Source organism: Gadus macrocephalus, chromosome 12, assembly GCF_031168955.1.
Source record: "Gadus macrocephalus chromosome 12, ASM3116895v1".
NCBI classification, from domain to species: Eukaryota; Metazoa; Chordata; class Actinopteri; order Gadiformes; family Gadidae; genus Gadus; species Gadus macrocephalus.
The window spans coordinates 19,932,664-19,952,918 of NC_082393.1; the positions used below are offsets into that span (position 1 = coordinate 19,932,664).

General features: G+C 42.6%; 1 protein-coding gene and 1 long non-coding RNA gene across 10 annotated transcripts in view; one reads left to right on the plus strand and one right to left on the minus strand.

Annotated features, from left to right (window-relative positions):
• Positions 1-20,255, minus strand: part of LOC132469563 (uncharacterized) — a 241,675-nt gene that overhangs the window by 213,847 nt on the left and 7,573 nt on the right. The window lies entirely within an intron of this gene.
• eps15l1a (epidermal growth factor receptor pathway substrate 15-like 1a) overlaps positions 1-20,255 on the plus strand; it is a 38,357-nt gene that overhangs the window by 12,456 nt on the left and 5,646 nt on the right. For 4 of the 9 annotated variants that reach the window (XM_060067544.1, XM_060067547.1, XM_060067545.1 and 1 more), the window contains 11 exons: positions 1,051-1,248; positions 2,960-3,124; positions 5,125-5,230; positions 5,510-5,566; positions 6,606-6,763; positions 6,974-7,040; positions 10,932-11,092; positions 11,223-11,316; positions 12,257-12,289; positions 17,395-17,553; positions 18,357-18,373. In XM_060067544.1, the coding sequence (XP_059923527.1) occupies positions 1,051-1,248; positions 2,960-3,124; positions 5,125-5,230; positions 5,510-5,566; positions 6,606-6,763; positions 6,974-7,040; positions 10,932-11,092; positions 11,223-11,316; positions 12,257-12,289; positions 17,395-17,553; positions 18,357-18,373 (1,215 nt within the window). The remainder of the gene's footprint in view (positions 1-1,050; positions 1,249-2,959; positions 3,125-5,124; positions 5,231-5,509; positions 5,567-6,605; positions 6,764-6,973; positions 7,041-10,931; positions 11,093-11,222; positions 11,317-12,256; positions 12,290-17,394; positions 17,554-18,356; positions 18,374-20,255) is intronic. The other 5 variants (XM_060067548.1, XM_060067552.1, XM_060067550.1 and 2 more) reach the window with 3 other exon arrangements.

The following is a 20,255-nucleotide window of genomic DNA, read 5'->3' on the forward strand; positions in this document are numbered from 1 at the left end:
TTCTGGGATTGCAGGGAAAGTGTTCAATTCGGGTTTGGATGTAGACTAATTATATTAAGGACCTGAATCAAATTTCTATTTAGTTGTCTCTCAGCGGTAATGTAATGCTGAAATGAAGGAAGGAGGTTACGTCATATCATTTTGTGATATGCAGCCTAAATGATTGACATAACAACAAAAAAGATTGTAACACATATTAGTTACTATAACTAGAATATTCGACTTGATATCTAACTTGACCATGTTAGACATCTTTTGGTAGTCTGCTATTACCATAAACAATGGACAGATAAGCAAGGGATGTGCAGAGAGAGGGAGGAATGCTCGATAGATAGAAATATGGCGCCTAGCATAGGGAGCAAATAATTACTGGCAATAGGACGGGATATCAATTCGGTTGATATCCAAAGTCGGTATCGTCTAAATTGATTGCCATACTTGGACAGGAGCGAATGAAACGGAATCTGGGAAATTGGAAACACAGGCGCTGGGACGCTCAAGACAAAATATTGCACTCAGGTTGTTAGGAGGCCGTTAGAACAGTTTGAAGAAGGATCAAGCAACAAAAAGACTGCAACATCTTATTCCACCCAAGCACTAAAGGCTTGTAGGTTGGTTTGTGCTAATGAACACATCCAGATGGATTACACAACAAACACAGGGAGTGGTACCTGGACATGAATCTCTCTCTCGCTCTCTCTCTCTCTCTTGCACTCTCTCGCTCTCTCGCTCCCTATCTTTCTCTCTCTCTCGCTTCCCTCTGTCTGCTCCGTTTCCTGAAGTGCACTCACAAGCCTAGGGGTCACAGCAGTAATCATAACATAACCTGTGAGGTTGTCTTCATTCAAAAATTCTGTTGTTTCTGTTATAGACATATGGTTGAATTTCGTTCCATGGAAAATCGTGACGTTTGATGGTAAAAACATCGGATCCACTAGGCCAAAATACACAATCTGTGATTGGGCACGAATTATATATATATATATATACACCTTCAGTTAATCGCTTCTGCCATGTGTTTATACTCACTGCAACTCTCCTTCCCACCAGATCTCGTCTTTGCAGAACCAGATCCACTCCCAGGAGTCGGACCTTCAGAGCCAGGAGGAGGAGCTGTGCCGGGCCAAGGCGGACCTGGGCCACCTGCAGCAGGAGGAGAACCAGCTTGAGCAGAGCCTGGCCGCCGGCAAGCTCCAGCTGGAGACCATCATCAAGTCCCTCAAGGCCACGCAGGACGAGATCAACCAGGTATCAACCTCTCTCGCTCTCCCCATCTCCCTCTCCCTCCCTCCCTCCCCCCAGCCCCCTCCCTACCTACTTACTTGCCAAATGTTAGTGTACTTTATTTTTTTTTCCATTATAAATTGAAAAGGATTTATTATTCACCTACATTTTGACAATTTAAAGCTGTTACAGCACAATAAGCATAATTTATGCATAACAAAATGTTGCATTTTGGTTGACCTTTTGAACGGCAGGTCTTCCCATGTCAGCGGGTCAATTGTTACAACCGGTTCAATCTTGTTGGAACCATCTCTAGTCAAGACACCTTTCTATTCCATTGCAGTCGAGGAATAAGATGCACCAGCAGGGGGCACTCTCGCACTACAGAAGAAAACCGAGCAACTACACCACATTACAACATTCTGGCATCAAGTGGTTGTGTGGTTGCCTATGCTGTCCATCTCTCAATCATGCTATTCATTTCTGTTTCCCTCCACCTTGTTATACCGCATAAAAATCTCCTCACATCAGTCAGTCACATGCACGTCACACTGGATCTTCACTTCTGACATCACATCCCACACACAAATCAATCCCACATCTCACCTCAAAACACCCCCTCCATCTCACATTAGTTCCTGGACTCTCTCTCTCTCTCTCTCTCTCTCTCTCTCTCTCTCTCTCTCTCTCTCTCTCTCTCTCTCTCTCTCTCTCTCTCTCTCTCTCTCTCTCTCTCTCTCTCTCTCTCTCTCTCTCTCTCTCTCTCTCTCTCTCTCTCAGGTCACAGGCAGGTTTCAAGAGAGAGAACCAAGCAGTTTCCTCATGCTCACCTGCAATAATAACCCCCCTCCACCATTCACACATGAGACATACATACACAAAGACACACACACACACACACACACACACTAACTTACTTTTTGGATCCAGTAACCTTTTTGTGTTGACTTTCCTGCAAGCCCAAGGGAAGTCCATAGTCTAACAGCATGTCTGTCTTTTTATTTTTTTATGCTCCACATTCTTCACCGTAGTTCACTTCAGGCCCTTTAAGATGAGTCAACATGCCTCCCTACCACAGTGTTGTGGTGTCTGGTTCTAGTTTAGTCCCTCTGTCGCTCCCACTCTCTCCCATCTTCACGAAGAGCACTAACAACTCTCTGGGTCACGGCCCTAATCAAAACATAACCTGCAAGGTCATCTAATTCAGAAGTTATGTTGTTTGCGTCATGGCCATAACGTTGAGTTGCGTCGAAAAATACATCGTGACGTTTGTTTTAAGTTCATGGTTCGCTCTTTGTTTTTATAGGAAAACAAAGGGATCCTTTTCTTGAAACACCTGCAGGTTAAACTGTATTCAGCTCAATCGGAATGATCTCACTGTTGAGAGAGAGAGTCGTGATATAGCTCTTGGGGATTTGCTGATGCTCTTCAGTAAAGGCTGTGAAGAATGAAATGAATTAAGCACATTTACCTCACTTATTATTTTATTAATTTCTTTATTATTTCATTATGGTTTCACTGCACCATAAGAAATATGAGGGGCGGAACTTCAATTAACTTAAATGAAATCATTTGAAACTCTGTAATTGTATTTAAGGACTTTACTTTACGTCGCTCTAACAGCAGTAAAACACATAATGTAATCATGTTAGCTATAACCTAATAAGAATTCCAAAAGACGACATCTAGTCTCAATGTGTGTGTGTGTGTGTGTGTGTGTGTGTGTCTCCACTAGGCCCGCAGCAAGCTGTCCCAGATCCAGGACAGCCAGCTGGAGGTGTCCAAAAGCATCGAACAGTACAACAGCAGCCTGAATGGCACCCATGGGGGCAGTATGACCAACCTGGCAGACATGAGTGAGGGCTTCACCGACCGGGAGAACGGAGGATTCCCACTCATGGTGAGAGCAACACACATGTATGTGTGTGTGTGTGTGTCAATGTGCTGCACATTGTATATTGCTAATGCTGCATTAAGTTCTCAAAGCCACTGCTTTGTGAGCCTTGTGTTTATGTTCGCTATACCCATGTTTTTGTTTGCCGAGGTTGTTACCCAATCCAATGAGATCTTCGCCATCTGCCTTGACACAAAAAACCTGTGTTTGCTGAAATCCTCTGCGATAAATTGATGGCTTCAAATCCTCTCTTGCTAAGACCTGGGTTTTAGTGAATCTCTGCCATTGCCATAAAGTTTCCGTCAGGACACGCCCCTATTCCCCCACACACAGACGAGGGGTTAATCTCACGATGTCTGTGTGTCTGTTGATGTTCCTCATAATAACTTGGCATAAGAAAAGAAAAATACATCCTTCAGGTTGAATGATATCAATACTGCTGTGGATTAATTTCTGTTTGAACTGCACTAATACATAGATCCTGTACTTAAATGCTAACTCAGCTCCCAGAATTAGCTGTCAAAATGAGTGACTTGTTATTTAGCTTTTTCTGTGTCTTCATGCCTTGACGTCGAAATGTATTACATTTAAACTAGCTCGTAGCTTAAAAGCAGACATATCTGTAGTCAATAAGGTTTGTGTCCTATCATAGTGGATCATACAATTATTGGTTGGCGATGTTAGATGAAAAAAAGGCAAGTCTGCCACGTCACTCATTGCATTTCACAACCAGGCAATCCACTGAATAATGTTTATGTGATCTGCTGTCCTCCGTCTATCATCACAAAGAGCATTTGGGTTTAGAGGGAAAGCTTAAGGTAGATGGGTGTCTAGAGTACAAGCCCAGTAGACATAAATAACGTAGTCTCTTTAAAAGGGATTTGATTGTGCCTACTATTAAGCACAGTTTAGCTGTGAAGCTATGCAACCCCTATTATTTTCAGTCTTTTAATACCTCACATAGCTGAGATGATTGGACATAAATTGGACCGTGCCAAAGGGCTTTTAATACTTGAAAAATACCTGCACACCTGTGTTTATTTGCATGCTGGGTTGCAATTCTCTATTCTGCTTCCTTAGGGGGCGAGGGGAAGAGTTTGAGACGAAGACACTTTGTTTCTGGAGTCCATTCCATTGTGTGTGTGTGTGTGTGTGTGTGTGTGTGTGTGTGTGTGTGTGTGTGTGTGTGTGTGTGTGTGTGTGTGTGTGGTGTCAGGGGGAGGGGTGCTCCACACTTCACATATCTGCGCGGCCGTGGCAGCAGGCCAGGGCTAAATGCTCTAACCTGTTGTGGCTCATTAGCAGCTCTCGGTTTCAATGGGAATCGCTGACCCGCAACACACTGCTGATCCCAGATAAATATACACATTGCTTGCACACACAAACACAAGCACACACGCACACATACATAGACTCAGACACAAACACACAGACATACGCACGCAAAGACACACAGACACGCACGCATGCACACACACACAGCCGCACACACACATACACACACACAGACACACAAACACTCACAGCCCCCTTTTCTGCGTTGCTGAGCTAGAGTTGTGCTGTGAAAGAATAAGGGGAAACAATTTTCATTCTCTTATAATTTAAAAATGTCTCTGGGCTTTCTGGTATGGAAAGCTTTCTGCAGAGCCACATTCCTGTGTATGTCTGTGTCTGTGTGAGTATGTGTGTGTTTGTGTGGGTGTTTCAATGCCATTGCTTTTCTTAATGATCCATCTTAGACATTCTTGTAAAATGTTCACTCTCCCGTCCAAGTATCCACGTTTTTTTTTAGCTCGATGGAATTTAACACCACCCATGCACATGTGAGCATGCAGTCATGCATGCACCCGTAGGTTATTTTACCTCCCAAGTTTGCATGTAGTTTGCTTGCATGCAACTTTCCATGTGCAAATATACCGAAATGGGACCATTCTGTATCAAGCCCATTCATACTTGCTTTCCTCCCTCATTCTCTTCCTGTCTTTCATTGTCTCTCTCTCCTCCAGGAGGACCCATTTAAGATGAAGCAGTCGGTGTTCAATAGCCTGCCGCCGGAAGTCCACCCCGACCCCTTCACCACAGAAGACCCCTTCAAAACAGACCCCTTCAAAGGTTTGCTGCCCTCTGGCCCCTCTCCCTGTCTAGAAATCCATTGGAGCTGACCTATGTTTGGATGTGATACATGGATACGATGAAAGAAGACTATATCAGTGTTGGTATTAGTTCTTTGCATACTGTATTACTTTATTACAGGAATAAAAATTACTTAATGAGGGGGCTTATTTATTGTATGTATGGCTTATTAGGGGGTATTCTAAGCTTGTATCTTGTGATTGCCTTGTACAGTGTGTGACCATGTGTGACCCCCTCCTCCTCCTCTTGGCCCTGCAGGCGACCCCTTCCAGAATGATCCCTTCGCCAAGCAGCCAGTGGCAGCAGCCAGCGCAGGTACGAGGGCCCTTCTGTCTTTTGTCGTGCTTCCCAGAGACCTCGCGGGCTGATCCTTCTCTTGGCTCCAGCAAGCGTCTCTCTTGCTGCAACCACAGAAGTGGCGACAGTGAATCGGTGTTGCCATGACCTCGGAACAATACTGCCACTGTTCACTCGGACAACCATGGTCCTGCAGAGTTATATTCAGCGCTATAAAGCTGTACGAACAGTATTTATATATGTTGGGGCATGACTATATGCGGTGTACCGAGGCAGCTGTGCAGCCTCTTGCCAGGTTATTCTATGTGTGTGCGTGTGGTCCCGTGCGCGTCTGCATGTGAACCGTGAAACGGTGGCAAAGTGTGTGAACCATGGGTGTTCTGTACACTTCCCTCTACAGCGATATTGGGCAGTTTCACTTCTCTTGCTCACAGCGTTGTGAGCAGATTGTGAATGATTGCTAATAAACAGTGGGTGCGTGTAATTAAAGCAGTTCACTCCAGGTCGCTGGAGCTCCCCTCTATAGCGCTGTCAGAAGAGAGTTGTCAAGCAGGCCCGTTCACTGCTGCCCTGACTGTTGGTTCATGACCCGACACTACCTCTTTGTATATTATGTTTTAGGTCATATGTGATACATGCCTGTCATACTCACAGGCCTATTAAGCCCTTTTGAGACTGTAACTGTGATTAAGGGCTATACAAATACAATGGAATTTAATTATACATCATTATCCACGTAACAAAACAGTGTTCTGTCGAGGCCAAAGGTAACCCTGGCGTTGGCTGTTTCGTTGCTTTTGTGCAGCGGACCGTACAGCTGAAAGTGCAAAATGAAATTCATGACCAGATGGTTCAATAGAATGCTTTCAGATTTTTTTTTTACGAAATGTTCAATTTCAGAAGAAATAAATAAAATAAAAGGGTTCCAAAATAATTGCCGGACCTTGAATCCTTTAGGCCGATGGGTTGAGCCAGTCCAATCTCAAATACTACATGTTAATGTAAATTCAGCCCTGTTGGTGTTAATCAGGATTATGTTCTTTGTGAACTTTGACAGATGTGTGTCCGCTCCCCCCAGACCCGTTCGGAGGAGATCCATTCAAGGAGACCGATCCGTTCAAGGCCTCATCCGAAGACTTCTTCAAGAAGACAGTAAAGGCAGACCCCTTCTCCAATGCGGACCCATTCAGTAAAAGCACCACACTCCCATCCAAGGTACCTAGACTGGCATGTTTATAGTATGACTAAATAAATGATCAAATAAATGTATATGTACACGTTTGCACGGTTGAGTCTAAGCTTGTTTGTAAGCATTAAAGCATGGGGCATTTCTTTGTAATACGGGCATGATCACATTAAGGGTGGGAGTGTTAACATAGCGATTAACAAGGTATATTCATTTGCTTTATTATGTGCTTCTTTCAGCAGACCACCAGTCACTTTACAAGCAGTGACCCATTCATATCAACTAGCCCCAAACCCAAAGGACCAGGTAACGTAGTGTTTTATTTCCTGCGACTTTATAATTCAACTTTTTTAATCAGCAGACAATGAACCACATTTTGAGGCCTTCTACCACGGATAGAACCGATTTTTTTCAAGTTGCTGTGCAAGTTATAGCCTGAGTATCTACTAATATTTGAAATGGTAAATCCAGTTTATCTTTAAGACCAGATGCACTTCATGCAGTTATACTTGATGCTTGATGACCCCTCTTAGACATTGCAGTATACCAAGCTTTTTAATTGCACAATTCCTAATTAGGTGAGTGCTGCATGAAGCGCTCATTTATTTTTCTTCATAAGTTTCTTTCTTTCTTTCTTTCTTTCTTTCTTTCTTTTCTTATTCTCTACAAACTTTGGGACCTATCTCCTTCCTAAATTTTTCACTTACAGACTCCATTAAAATATTAAAATATTCAGAATAGCTTGGAATATTTTATACTTTGTAAGATATTCTACTTTCAAAATATATTTATATTTATATTTTAGCATGGGAGTCAATGGTACTTCAGACTGTTTAAGACGTAACTAAATCAATTTTCAACAAATTTTTAACAAATCTACACAATTGTATCGGAAATTCGATATCATTTAAACTTTCTTCAGAATCACAGTTTTAGTTTCAAACCGTCATATTCTACAGTTGGTCCCATTGAAGCCGTCTGCCCATTCTGACTCAAAAAATGACCAAGACATCGTAACTCGGTCAAATGTCAACTGTTTACCATCATTCAAACCGTTAAACAAATCTACACACTTGTATCTTCAATAATATCCAAACGGAATTTCGATATCATTTAAACTTTATTCAGAATGACTTTTTTTGTTTCATACCGGCTTCGTTTTGAGTTGGCGTGAGGACGTTCAGCAGTGTTGCCAGATAGGGCGGTTTTTCTTGCCGGATTGGGCTACTTTTGGAGGACGTTCAGGCAGTGTTGCCAGATTGGGCTGTTTTTTCTCCACTCTTTTGAACTGTGTTTAAATCCCTTCACTTGATTTAAGCCATTTAACGTTTTATGTCTTAATCTATGTGAATTTATTGAAATATATTTTCAACCTCACTTTGTACTACAGTACTCACCGCATTTTCTGCAGGAAATGCATTTTCTAGTTGAACTTGCATTTTGTTTGCACATCACAATTTTTTATTGGCTAGGACTCTCCACACACAAATTCTATTCTATTCAACCTTTCTGTCTGTCTGTCTGTGTCTGTCTGTCTGTGTCTCTATTTCTTGCACTCTCTCTTGGTCTCTAACTTTATTTGTTATGTTTTTTTATTAAATGTTGTTTTAAAATGAGCCGGCCTCCCACCTTGACGTCATGTTATTAGCAGAGCCAGCGGTCTCACCTCAGCACCCCGTCGCGGCTTAACACTCACAGACACAACAAAAAACGGGCCTTTTCCATAAGGATCATGCCATTGAACCCCCTTATTAAAATCAACACACCAGCTCGCCCACTCAATCAGTTGGTTGTCTCACACTATTAGGGGCAAAAAAAAAAAGCGTGTTTTGTTTGCTTTAGGATATGAAGTTGCTCTATACAAATAAACACACACACACACACACGTGCAAGGTCATGTTAAAGACCATACGCTGTGTGTGTGGGAGTGTGTGTGTCACACACACTCTCTTATGAAGGATAGGAAGGATAGTTGGAACTTGGAACTCTATGAAACCCACACACGTGGAGGGTCACACAGAGGGCCATACTGTGTGTCTGTGTGAGTGTATGTGTCGTATCATGTAAGAATAATGGTTGGAACTCCATCATATGAGACCCACACACGTGGAGGGTCACATGGGGGGGGCAAAAAGTGTGTGTGTGTGTGTGTGTGTGTGTGTGTGTGTGTGTGTGTGTGTGTGTGTGTGTGTGTGTGTGTGTGTGTGTGTGTGTGTGTGTGTGTGTGTGTGTGTGTGTGTGTGTGTGTGTGTGTGTGTGTGTGTGAACTCTATCATATGAGACCCACGCTGGGACCACTGTTTCCACAAGCTCAGGTTAGCTTGTCTGTTTGCCTATTAGACCCGTGGCTGTTAGACGGGGAAGGCGTCGGGTAAAGGCCACACGCTCAGTGTCAACATCCACTGTTGAAGTTCACTGCAACAGGTGTTTCACATTGGCCACAGCAAGACGCCACGTTTACATTTATTTGTAAAATACCAATTTAATTTACACTTGCGTATTTATAATTTTTTTTGGGGGAATGATATTGGCTGTGACTAATTCATCAGGACCAGCCAAGAAGGATCAAACTTGTTTTTGGTTTCCGTTCCGATTCGCACGGTGTTTGATAGAAACGGTAACATAGAGCGATGAATAATAATGTGTCAAACCAATTCAACACAAGGGGCCCTATTTTAACGGTCTGAAACGCAAGTGAGAAGCGCCAAACGCAAGTAGATTTATGGGCGGTTCTATGGCAATGTTGCTATTTTGCCGGCGCAAAAAATGACTCTTGTGCCCGGCGCAAATCTAAAAAGGGTTGGTCTGAAGTAGCCTAATTACCCGTAGGATTGGTTTGGGCGTAACGTGCAATAAACCAATGAGAGTGCCAGCTCCCATCCCCTTTAAAGGCACCCAGTGCAACTTTCGAGGCTTAAAAATAAACATTCAATTTCTAGTCTTTTTTACACGTAGTAAGTTTCAATAACTCCATACCATTACATACCGACATTTAAGCAGCAAAGATGAGACGTCGTTGTGTGGTGAGAACTGATACAAAATCGATAACAACAACAATGCCGCCATTTTCTTTATTTTTTGTAACCTACAATAAATAAAGCAGGCTTCCAGTCAATGGAAAAATGGCTTCTCCCCACCGGCGATTGTTGTTGTTTACGATTTTCTATCAGTTCTCACCACACAACGACGTGTCATCTTTGCTCCTTGAATGTCGATATGTAGTGGTATGGAGTTATTGAAACTTACTACGTGTAAAAAAGACTAGAAATTGAATGTTTATTTTTCATTGAATGTTTACATAAAGTTGCACTGGGTGCCTTTAAGAGCCATGAGCGCATTTGAATCTGACAAGTTCATATTTTGACAACGCGTCTGCAGTCTCCGATGAGACAGATGCACATGAATTTCAAACTTCAAATGGCTCAGTTTATGGCCAAATAATATGGCCTAATTCACACATGGAATCAACTCTCTTCTGACAGCGCTGTAGATGGGAGCTCCAGCGACCTGGAGGGAACTGCTTTAATTACACGCACCCACTGTTTATTAACAATCATTCACGATCTGCTCAAAGCTGTGAGTTTTCTTCCACAACTTCAGAAATACTGAGTCCTCAAATAAATTTTGGCAAAAGGAACTTAACACACATATGATATGCGACAACTGTGGTTCTATTTAATGATATACGCAATACATTATAAACGTTGTTTCTTATCAGTATTTTATGCATTATTGTTATCGACTTGTGTTCCTATTATGCATGTGTCCCCCGTTAATATACATTGCCATGGACTGTATTATGCGTTACGTGTTTTAAGCAGATGGACGCACACACACGCGCCCGCATTCATTAATTCATAATAGCACCAGGGAACGTTTGCGCCAGAACACGCCTCCTCCTTTCGCCGAACCGCCCCTTGGGGCGCAAGATCATTCCCTAATTTACCGACGCGTGGCGGTGGAGGGAAAAGAACGCTCTGCGCCAGTTGCAAACTAGCAACGACACATGCGCCAGTGAGAAAGTCAATTGCGCAAGATAGGGCCCAAGGTTGATGTGTGCATTTTTCTTTTCGGAAGGAAAAAACATGATCGGAAACCTATGCAATGTGTCATGTATAGTGCATAAATTCCTCTTCTGTATAGGTCATTAACATAGACAGTGATGCGTAGCTAAGCTGCCCTTGTAATGGGTTTCAGACCTGTTTGGCACGTTGGACCCATTCGGCAGTGGCTCCTTTAGCAGCGGTGGCGGCAGCAGCAGCACCAGCAGCGCGGGGGGCTTTGCGGATTTCAGCCACATGGCAAAGACAAGGGACCCGTTCGAAGGCAGGGCCAGCTGGCTGCCCGACTACCAGAAGGTAGGGGGGGAAAACCTAAGGGAAGTCTAGAGATACTAAATTGACTAATAGTCTAGGCTCCCCTACTTTGTGGGTGCATTTAATGCCTGCCTTTCCGGTGTTTTTCTGTGTCTAACTGTCACATTTCCAGTCAGGGTTTGTAGATGATCCATTCACCAGGAAGAATGACACACCAGCTCTACCACCGAAGAAGACCGTTCCTCCGAGACCGAAACCCCCCAGTGGTATGTGTTTGTGTGTGTGTGTGTGTGTGTGTGTGTGTGTGTGTGTGTGTGTGTGTGTGTGTGTGTGTGTGTGTGTGTGTGTGTGTGTGTGTGTGTGTGTGTGTGTGTGTGTGTGTGTGTGTGTGTGTGTGTGTGTGTGTGTGTGTGTGTGTGGGAGAGCGAGAAGAGGATTATATTAGCTGTTTTCTTTGATGAATGATATGAGTTTGCGATATTGTCAAACAAAGCAAATCAGCGAATGCCACACATTACCACAATTAAGCAGACAGTTCAAAGCCTTCTATTTATATTTCTACAGAGGCATAACTAATACTTTATTGCATATTTTGATGAAAATATTAGGTTGGATTCTTAGGTCAGATTACTAAATGTTTGTTGTCGACACGTGGTTTACAAACAAGATAACGGCAAGGCAAGGGTGTACTCGTTATTTAGGTGCAGTGAACAATGTCTGGCTGTTTGGCTGTTAGAGGGCTTATCACTGATGGGGGTTCATTGAGCTGCCCTCAGGCTTCAGGTCAAACCAGTGACTCATCTCTTTCCACAAATAAACAATTATCCCTCCTCATTTATAACTTTCAAGATGAAGCCATAAACATTCACGTTTTAAGACTGCACTCTTGCTTCTTTCACATTTTTGTTTTGATTTTATTGAAGACCCTCATGTTGAATAATTTCAAACAGGAGTTTTGAATAAGCTAGGCAGAAGTTACATCCAATTGCGTTCAGCAGCAAAGCTTGGTGTTGCTTCTAACCTGCTATCCATTTTGCCAATGATTTCAAAAATGCACTGGCAGATACTTCTGTTTCTCACTTTATGAACCAAATTCTTTGTTAGCTTTTATTGTTTTATTTAATTTAATTGGGAAACACTCTAAAAGCTACTTCCCTTGATGGTGGTAGACTAACACTCTCCTCCTACTCTGTTCTCACTCTGTAGCGTCTTCTCTTAGCAGAGGCAGAGCAGCATTCAGTAAGTAGGCCTGCGTGCCAACCTAGCATAGCATTCTTGGTGAAACCTGTGTAAAGTGGATGTCGTGCTAGTGAGTAGTGGTGAATGTGCCCCCTCCCCCCACCCTCTTCCAAACTTGAATAATTCAAGGTGGACTTTCCTCCAATACTGTCTCATTTAAAAAGTGGCCTACTGACTCACGAAGGCACACACACATACACCCACACATACTGTACATAACTTTTGCCTCTCATAACCAAAGAGCGCTCTTTACCAAAGAGCGCATTGTAAGGGAACATCAGAGCTCCCAAATAGAAAACTATCAGCTCACCCAGTCCTTTTTTATTGAAATATACAGTGTTTGTGTTTGTGTCTGTTTGTATGTGTGTTATGAATGAAAGAATTGTGTTTTTCATATTGCTATTAAATGCTTTTAAGAAGCACAGAGAGACATGAAATAAAATGAAAAGCTACTTAAGTAAAGCCAATGAATTAGGGGAAGATAAGCTGATAAGAACATAAAGGGTAACCGTACAGTGCAGGGGTCTGCAGTCACAGTACTGGTACTATACAAGCATCTCTTCTTTAACCTCTTTTTTCTTCACTAACCAACTTTCTCTGGATGCGAAATGTGCAATCTCATTTTCCAGAGAGCTTTCTCCAGGTGAAGAAATTCTTGTAGAAACGTCAGCCTTATCGTTTCCTTTCCTAACGCCTCTAGCAGGTTTTACAAAGTATTGTACATTTGTCAAAAGGCTCGTCCTTGCTATGGATCAGTTAAAATGAAGCGGTTTGCTCTTGTTTTTCTCCTCTAGAACTTGTTTTGAATGTCAAAGCATCATGATACCATGACTCAGTTTGTTTGAATGTTCTTTGATCACATAAGAAGTTAGGAACATGATTTTACCAAGTTTCCAAGATTTGAAAAAAATCTAATAAAAACAGTGTCTAACATGTTATATTAGTACACAAATTATTAAAATAATTTGTACAACTATATGAAAAACCTTTGGACTTTACCAATGACACTACAAACCCCTGACTGTGCTTAGTTTACATTATGAGACATATGACCTGATATATTTAATCGGGAACAAACATGTAACCATTCAGAGAGTAACGCAACAGAGTAACACATACATATTCAAATATGGTGAAGAATTGGAACATCAGCAGTCTTTAAACACTGAAACACTGAGTATAAATAAAAACATTGAATAATATATATATTAGGGTTGTCCATCACTCCTTTATAGGACGATCCGATACATATCTAGATACGTGTGCTACGATACGATTCAGGGACGATACATTGTAATGTATCAATGTTCTAACGATATATATATATATATATATATATATATATATATATATCACACACTGACTGACTGACTGACTGACTGGAAAACACAGCGGAGGATAGTTTACATGAAGAGTGTGGGAAACCAGTATTTCTTTGAACAGGAAACGTTGTCATTGTGGGCAGAACTAGATTAAGTTTCAAAGATGGCAGTGTCATGCACTACGCTTAACCTTTATCAATGTCCCTTTGACTCATCACGAGCACGAGAGGTTTGGCTGAATGAAGCTGTGGCGTTGGTAGTGGCTGCAGGGTCTTACCTTACCCTCCACCATAGATTTGGGTCAAAAGCTTTCATTTTCATGAAATTTTCAACACACTGCAATTTTATGGGATATGTGATTGGGTGGGAAGATAATCCAGGCTCAATTGCACAAGATGACTGTACGTATAATTGTGTATTTCTGCATGTATGTATATATATATTAGGGCCCGACCGATTTAATCGGCCAATTATAGCCTTTTTGAAAATAATCGGCATCGGCCAAAAATACGCCGATTACAACCAATTGTTTTTTTTAAAAAAAATGTTTACCAATTTAAAAAAAAAAATAAATGTATAAATGTTTTTGCGATTAGTATCCTGCAGATTGCGCTCCTACTCGCCTTACTAGCTAACAACTTTAGCTGGAGTAAAAAAGAGGAGATTGAATTTTACCGTACAACATGAAAGCACGCTCGCTCAGGCAGCTGCGCGCTCACCTCACCAATGTACACAAGACGCGTTGTTTGAGCATGTTGTGCCTGTTTTTCTTTAGGTCCCAGGCCATGTTAATTTGTTATACTGTAGACTCTAACGGTGAGACCATACTGCTCAGCACGCACGTGTTAGTCACTGCTCACGAGCGCAGCACATTGGGAGTTAGTTATTTATTTTACATTTTACATTACACTCATTTTTGACTGTAAATGTATTCTAAAACACTCAAAGATTCTGCATTCAATTCACATATTCGTCAAAAGTGTTTAAAGTATATTTAAGGTATCAAAAACTATGTTTTATATGTTTTTTGTTTTTTGTTTTTTTTTAATCGGCCGATTAAATCGTAATCGTAATTTTTCTCTGAAAATAATCTGCATCGGCATCGGCACTCAAAAATCAATATCGGTCGGGCCCTAATATATATATCAATACATACATACATAATAATAATAATAATAATACATTTCATTTAGAGGCGCCTTTCAAGACACCCAAGGTCACCATACATATAGATACATTCTCGCTCGATCACTCTCTCTCCCTTTCTCTCCCTTTCTCGTTCTCTGTCTCTGTCTCTCTCTCACTCTCTGTCTCTCTATACAATAGCCAAGATATAAGTATAGTTGATGAGATTTGTTGAATGCAGGGGTTTAGCACGGACCCATAAAAAGTGCAACATTATTTGACCATGTGTAGCCCATACCTCCTCCTGAAGTGTATCTAGTGCAGAGCTCTCCATAGTCATACCTTTAGTACCGGTACCTTTAGTGTGAAGGTGTTCAAATGCAATAAGGCTTGAGATGTTTTTGCCATCGGCATGGCCATTTAACTGATGCATGAGGTCTCTAGGAGAAGAAGAGTTTTTAGAGACGGTATATGGCTGGCGTAATGGATCTTACACATTTTTTAAAAAAAGGGCCTTTAATAACAGTGGGATTGGTAGCAGATGATTTTGTCTAACCCTGGTTGGATGTTGTATATGTTTTATTTTTTTAATAACACCCCTGAAATTCTAAAATATACACTAGTGTTAAAAAATTTAAAAATTAATTAATCAGAAATACAGTCTAGACATTGTTAATGCGGTAAAAAAAGGCTAATTGATGATTTGAAAACCCTTGTGCAATCACGTTAGCACAGCTGAAAACTGAGTTTTCATGGAAAAAAAATATTTGACTGGGTGACCCCAAACTTTTGAAGAGAAACAACTGCAAAACTTGCCGTGGCTTCATAAGCGTTACTCACTCTAAACTCTGTCTATCTTGACACAAAGCAAAGTTGGTGCATGTGTGTGTGCATGTGTGCGCCTGCCTCTGTAAAAGTGATGTGTAAGAGCATACTATTTGTGGTTTGCGCTGCTGGTGCTGGCAGCACACACCCTAGCATGCTTCCTCTTTTCTCTATGTGTCAGTGGGTATGTCAACAAGCGTGATTGAGTGAGAATTGCACTGCAAGCTGCCTCTTCTTTCAGCCCATCTTTCTATCACTACATCCCTCTCCATCGACACACACACACACACACACACACACACACACACACACACACACACACACAGGAGTAGGAGGTGGGTATGGTAGAGGAGGAGGTGCTGATATGCTGGATGAGGAGGTGCTGGTATGCTGGATGAGGAGGTGCTGATATGCTGGATGAGGAGGTTCTGGTGTGCTGGATGAGGAGGTGCTGATATGCTGGATGAGGAGGTTCTGGTGTGCTGGATGAGGAGGTGCTGATATGCTGGATGAGGAGGTTCTGGTGTGCTGGATGAGGAGGTGCTGATATGCTGGTTGAGGAGGTTCTGGTGTGCTGGATGAGGAGGTGCTGATATGCTGGATGAGGGGCAGATATGTTAGTTGAGGAGGTGCTGATATGGTGAATGAAGTGTAGCAGATATGTTAGTTGAGGAGGTGCTAATAAGGTGGATGAGGAGCAGATATTTTAGTTGAGGAGGTGCTGATATCGTTGAGGAGGAGGAGCTGATATTACAAAAAGTAGTTAACTGTCAAGCAGAAACGGATCGCCCGGCAGAGAAGGTTTCTCAGTATCTCATGTGAAACCACCCCCACTTCTCTCACCCTCTGCCCGGGACGCACAGCGGGGTCAGATGAGAGGCAGCACAGGATCGCTATCAAAACATATTGATGTGTGACAGCAGTTTGCCCGAACCGTGCGGTTAACAGCTACACAACAGCATCAGGCGCGAGCACGGTTCCCACGGTATTCTGCCGCCTTCAGCCCTTTCTGCAACCATGCAGCCCTTTCTGCACTTTAATTTACAATCGACTGAACCTCGCTCCAATATTTTATAATGCAATGACCCGAGTTCCACTCCAGAGTTGAAGTGTTGCACTGAAGTGCACGGTGAGACGATGAATTTGTAAAGGATATTGGTTTGTGTCTGGTAAATGGGTAAACCACAGTAAGTGTTGGGTGTTGTGGGTTGGAACCCCTAACCCACGGAGCTCAGCAGCCTTCCAGAATGTCCCTAACGTTGCACACTAACATTTTGGGTTTGGCTATTTACTGAATCTCTTTCCCTCTCTCATGTCTTACTTGTGTTTGTTATGTTTGTGTGTCAGAATAACAACATTCTCTGGATGATTAAATGCCACATGCAGACATTCAGCGTTGTGTTGGTTTCAAATGGTTCTTCAAACACATATTTGTCATATTGCAACATATAAAAGGCCAGCGAGGAAGTCGATGAGTAAATTGAGATGTATCTCATCAGAATGTGTTAATATTTAGGAACTGAAATTGCATGTGAAAACGGTTGCTGCAAAGTGATAACAAACGACGGGCCTGACATTTTAAACCGTTCTCTTCCCATTTAGTGTAGCCCTGCCTTCAATCATAACATGCTTCTTCTGTCCTAGTTGTACATGATTTGTATATTCAATGTTTGTGTTGATTCCAGTGTCCAACAAGACAACATTTTGTACTTTATTGAAATCAACACAATTGGCACTCATTGGTTTGTATGTAGGATTTACTCCTGTAGTTTTTAATTTTTTGCTTCCTCCCCCCTCTGCTTTTGTCTTCCCATTCGACCCGCTCCCTTCCAGGTAAGACCACCCCTGTCAGCATGTCCAGTGACCCCTGCAAACCTCCCCCGGACCCCTTCCAGCCCTTTGGAGTGGAGGCCGCTGACCCCTTTGCGAGCAAAAAGACCCTGGGAGACCCTTTCAGCGGCAAAGACCCCTTTGCCCCGTTTTCAGCAACAAGTAAACGTCCTTCATTTTTTGCTGTTGGCATGTTTATTGAATGCACTGCATTAATGTATACAACTCCCCTTCCTTCATATGAGAGTAGACACTGTTTCTTAAGGGGTGTATAAAAAGTATGAAAATTGTCCTCTATCCAGTTATTATTGTCTTAAGTTAAGTTACGTCTTCAGTGTGTGAGAAAAAGTTCAAAACAATCACCAGTGTGGGAAGTGGTGGCTGGGGCTGTGCATCGGTCTACTGCAGCCTTCATTGCACATGTGCCTGCTAGTGCAGGAAAAGGGTGTTAGCCCTTTTTGTGGTTTTTGGTGTGTGTGTGTGTGTGTGTGTGTGTCCGTGTGTGTCCGTGTGTGTCCGTGTGTGTGTGTGTGTGTGTGTGTGTGTGTGTGTGTGTGTGTGTGTGTGTGTGTGTGTGTGTGTGTGTGTGTGTGTGTGTGTGTGTGTGTGTGTGTGTGTGTGTGTGTGTGTATTTTAGAAGAGCATTGAATACTGATTCACCTGCCTTCTGATAAAGCACACATATCATATGCTTGATAAGGCACACATGCTACAATTTCAAATGAAAACAGCTGCTATCTGCAATCATTAGCAGCAAATACCAATTTGAATGGTAGGCAGAGCCAGGGCACACGCCACGTTTATTGAGACATGTCACAGGCAGCTCTGTGTATTAAAAATCAGGTTACACGAAACAGAGGGAACCTTTCATAAACAATGATTCAAGAAGATTTTATAGAGGTTAAAAAATCTGGCTACACACTGAGTTCATAATCATTACTTTTCTATCCGTTTTTTTCTGACAGGACCTGAAAAACCCAAGGTAAGATAGTTTTCTTGCATTGTTTGAGTTCAAAGGAAATGATTGGGAACTCTTGGGAGATTGATTTAGAGTGTGTTTCTCTTTCGAGCTCCCACTGCAGATAACAATGTTCTGCATTGTCTCCGATAGCAGCAGCTTTAATTTAACATTGCGAAAAATGTACAGTGTGTACATTTTCGTGCACAAGGCTAGCACGCTAACCTCCAGATGTTCCTGATTACTTTTCCTACATTCTAGAAATGGAGGAAAACCAGCATACTGAATATACAAAACACACATCTATTGTTAAATGAGTGCAGTGGTATGTTTCCATGACAACACGGGCATGGACATGATTGTGGGTGAAACTACTCTCTGGGTCACTTCCAAAAATTGGGTTTTGATGATTAGATCTTAATGTGTGTTGGAAAGGTTGGCACCTGTATTTTTAGTAGTCCGATGGAGATTGGATCACCCAAGATGCACTTTAATGCCAAGTGTGAACACGCTATATAACAACCATTAGCCTAAGACTGATAAAACACGACTGCTGTTGGCCATTTTTGACCAGGCTGCCGCCCATGAATAATTTCAATTTGGAATGAGCTCTTGGCTAGCTAGTGTTAAACTAGTGTTAGCTTCAACCCCTCTACTTATTTGAGGTAACACTCTTTAGTAGTCCGAAAAAAAGGCCGGAGAGGTCTGACTGTTACATACTACAGAGTAATTTATCTCTTTGTTCTCCACAACCCTTTGTGACTTCTATGTGTTTTCCCTCCTGCTCTTCTATCTCTGTCTGTCTGTCTGTCTGTCTGTCTGTCTGTCTGTCTGTCTGTCTGTCTGTCTGTCTGTCTGTCTGTCTGTCTGTCTGTCTGTCTGTCTGTCTGTCTGTCTGTCTGTCTGTCTGTCTGTCTGTCTGTCTGTCTGTCTGTCTGTCTGTCTGTCTGTCTGTCTGTCTGTCTGTCTGTCTGTCTGTCTGTCTGTCTGTCTGTCTGTCTGTCTGTCTGTCTGTCTGTCTGTCTGTCTGTCTGTCTGTCTGTCTGTCTGTCTGTCTGTCTGTCTGTCTGTCTGTCTGTCTGTCTGTCTGTCTGTCTGTCTGTCTGTCTGTCTGTCTGTCTGTCTGTCTGTCTGTCTGTCTGTCTGTCTGTCTGTCTGTCTGTCTGTCTGTCTGTCTGTCTGTCTGTCTGTCTGTCTGTCTGTCTGTCTGTCTGTCTGTCTGTCTGTCTGTCTGTCTGTCTGTCTGTCTGTCTGTCTGTCTGTCTGTCTGTCTGTCTGTCTGTCTGTCTGTCTGTCTGTCTGTCTGTCTGTCTGTCTGTCTGTCTGTCTGTCTGTCTGTCTGTCTGTCTGTCTGTCTGTCTGTCTGTCTGTCTGTCTGTCTGTCTGTCTGTCTGTCTGTCTGTCTGTCTGTCTGTCTGTCTGTCTGTCTGTCTGTCTGTCTGTCTGTCTGTCTGTCTGTCTGTCTGTCTGTCTGTCTGTCTGTCTGTCTGTCTGTCTGTCTGTCTGTCTGTCTGTCTGTCTGTCTGTCTGTCTGTCTGTCTGTCTGTCTGTCTGTCTGTCTGTCTGTCTGTCTGTCTGTCTGTCTGTCTGTCTGTCTGTCTGTCTGTCTGTCTGTCTGTCTGTCTGTCTGTCTGTCTGTCTGTCTGTCTGTCTGTCTGTCTGTCTGTCTGTCTGTCTGTCTGTCTGTCTGTCTGTCTGTCTGTCTGTCTGTCTGTCTGTCTGTCTGTCTGTCTGTCTGTCTGTCTGTCTGTCTGTCTGTCTGTCTGTCTGTCTGTCTGTCTGTCTGTCTGTCTGTCTGTCTGTCTGTCTGTCTGTCTGTCTGTCTGTCTGTCTGTCTGTCTGTCTGTCTGTCTGTCTGTCTGTCTGTCTGTCTGTCTGTCTGTCTGTCTGTCTGTCTGTCTGTCTG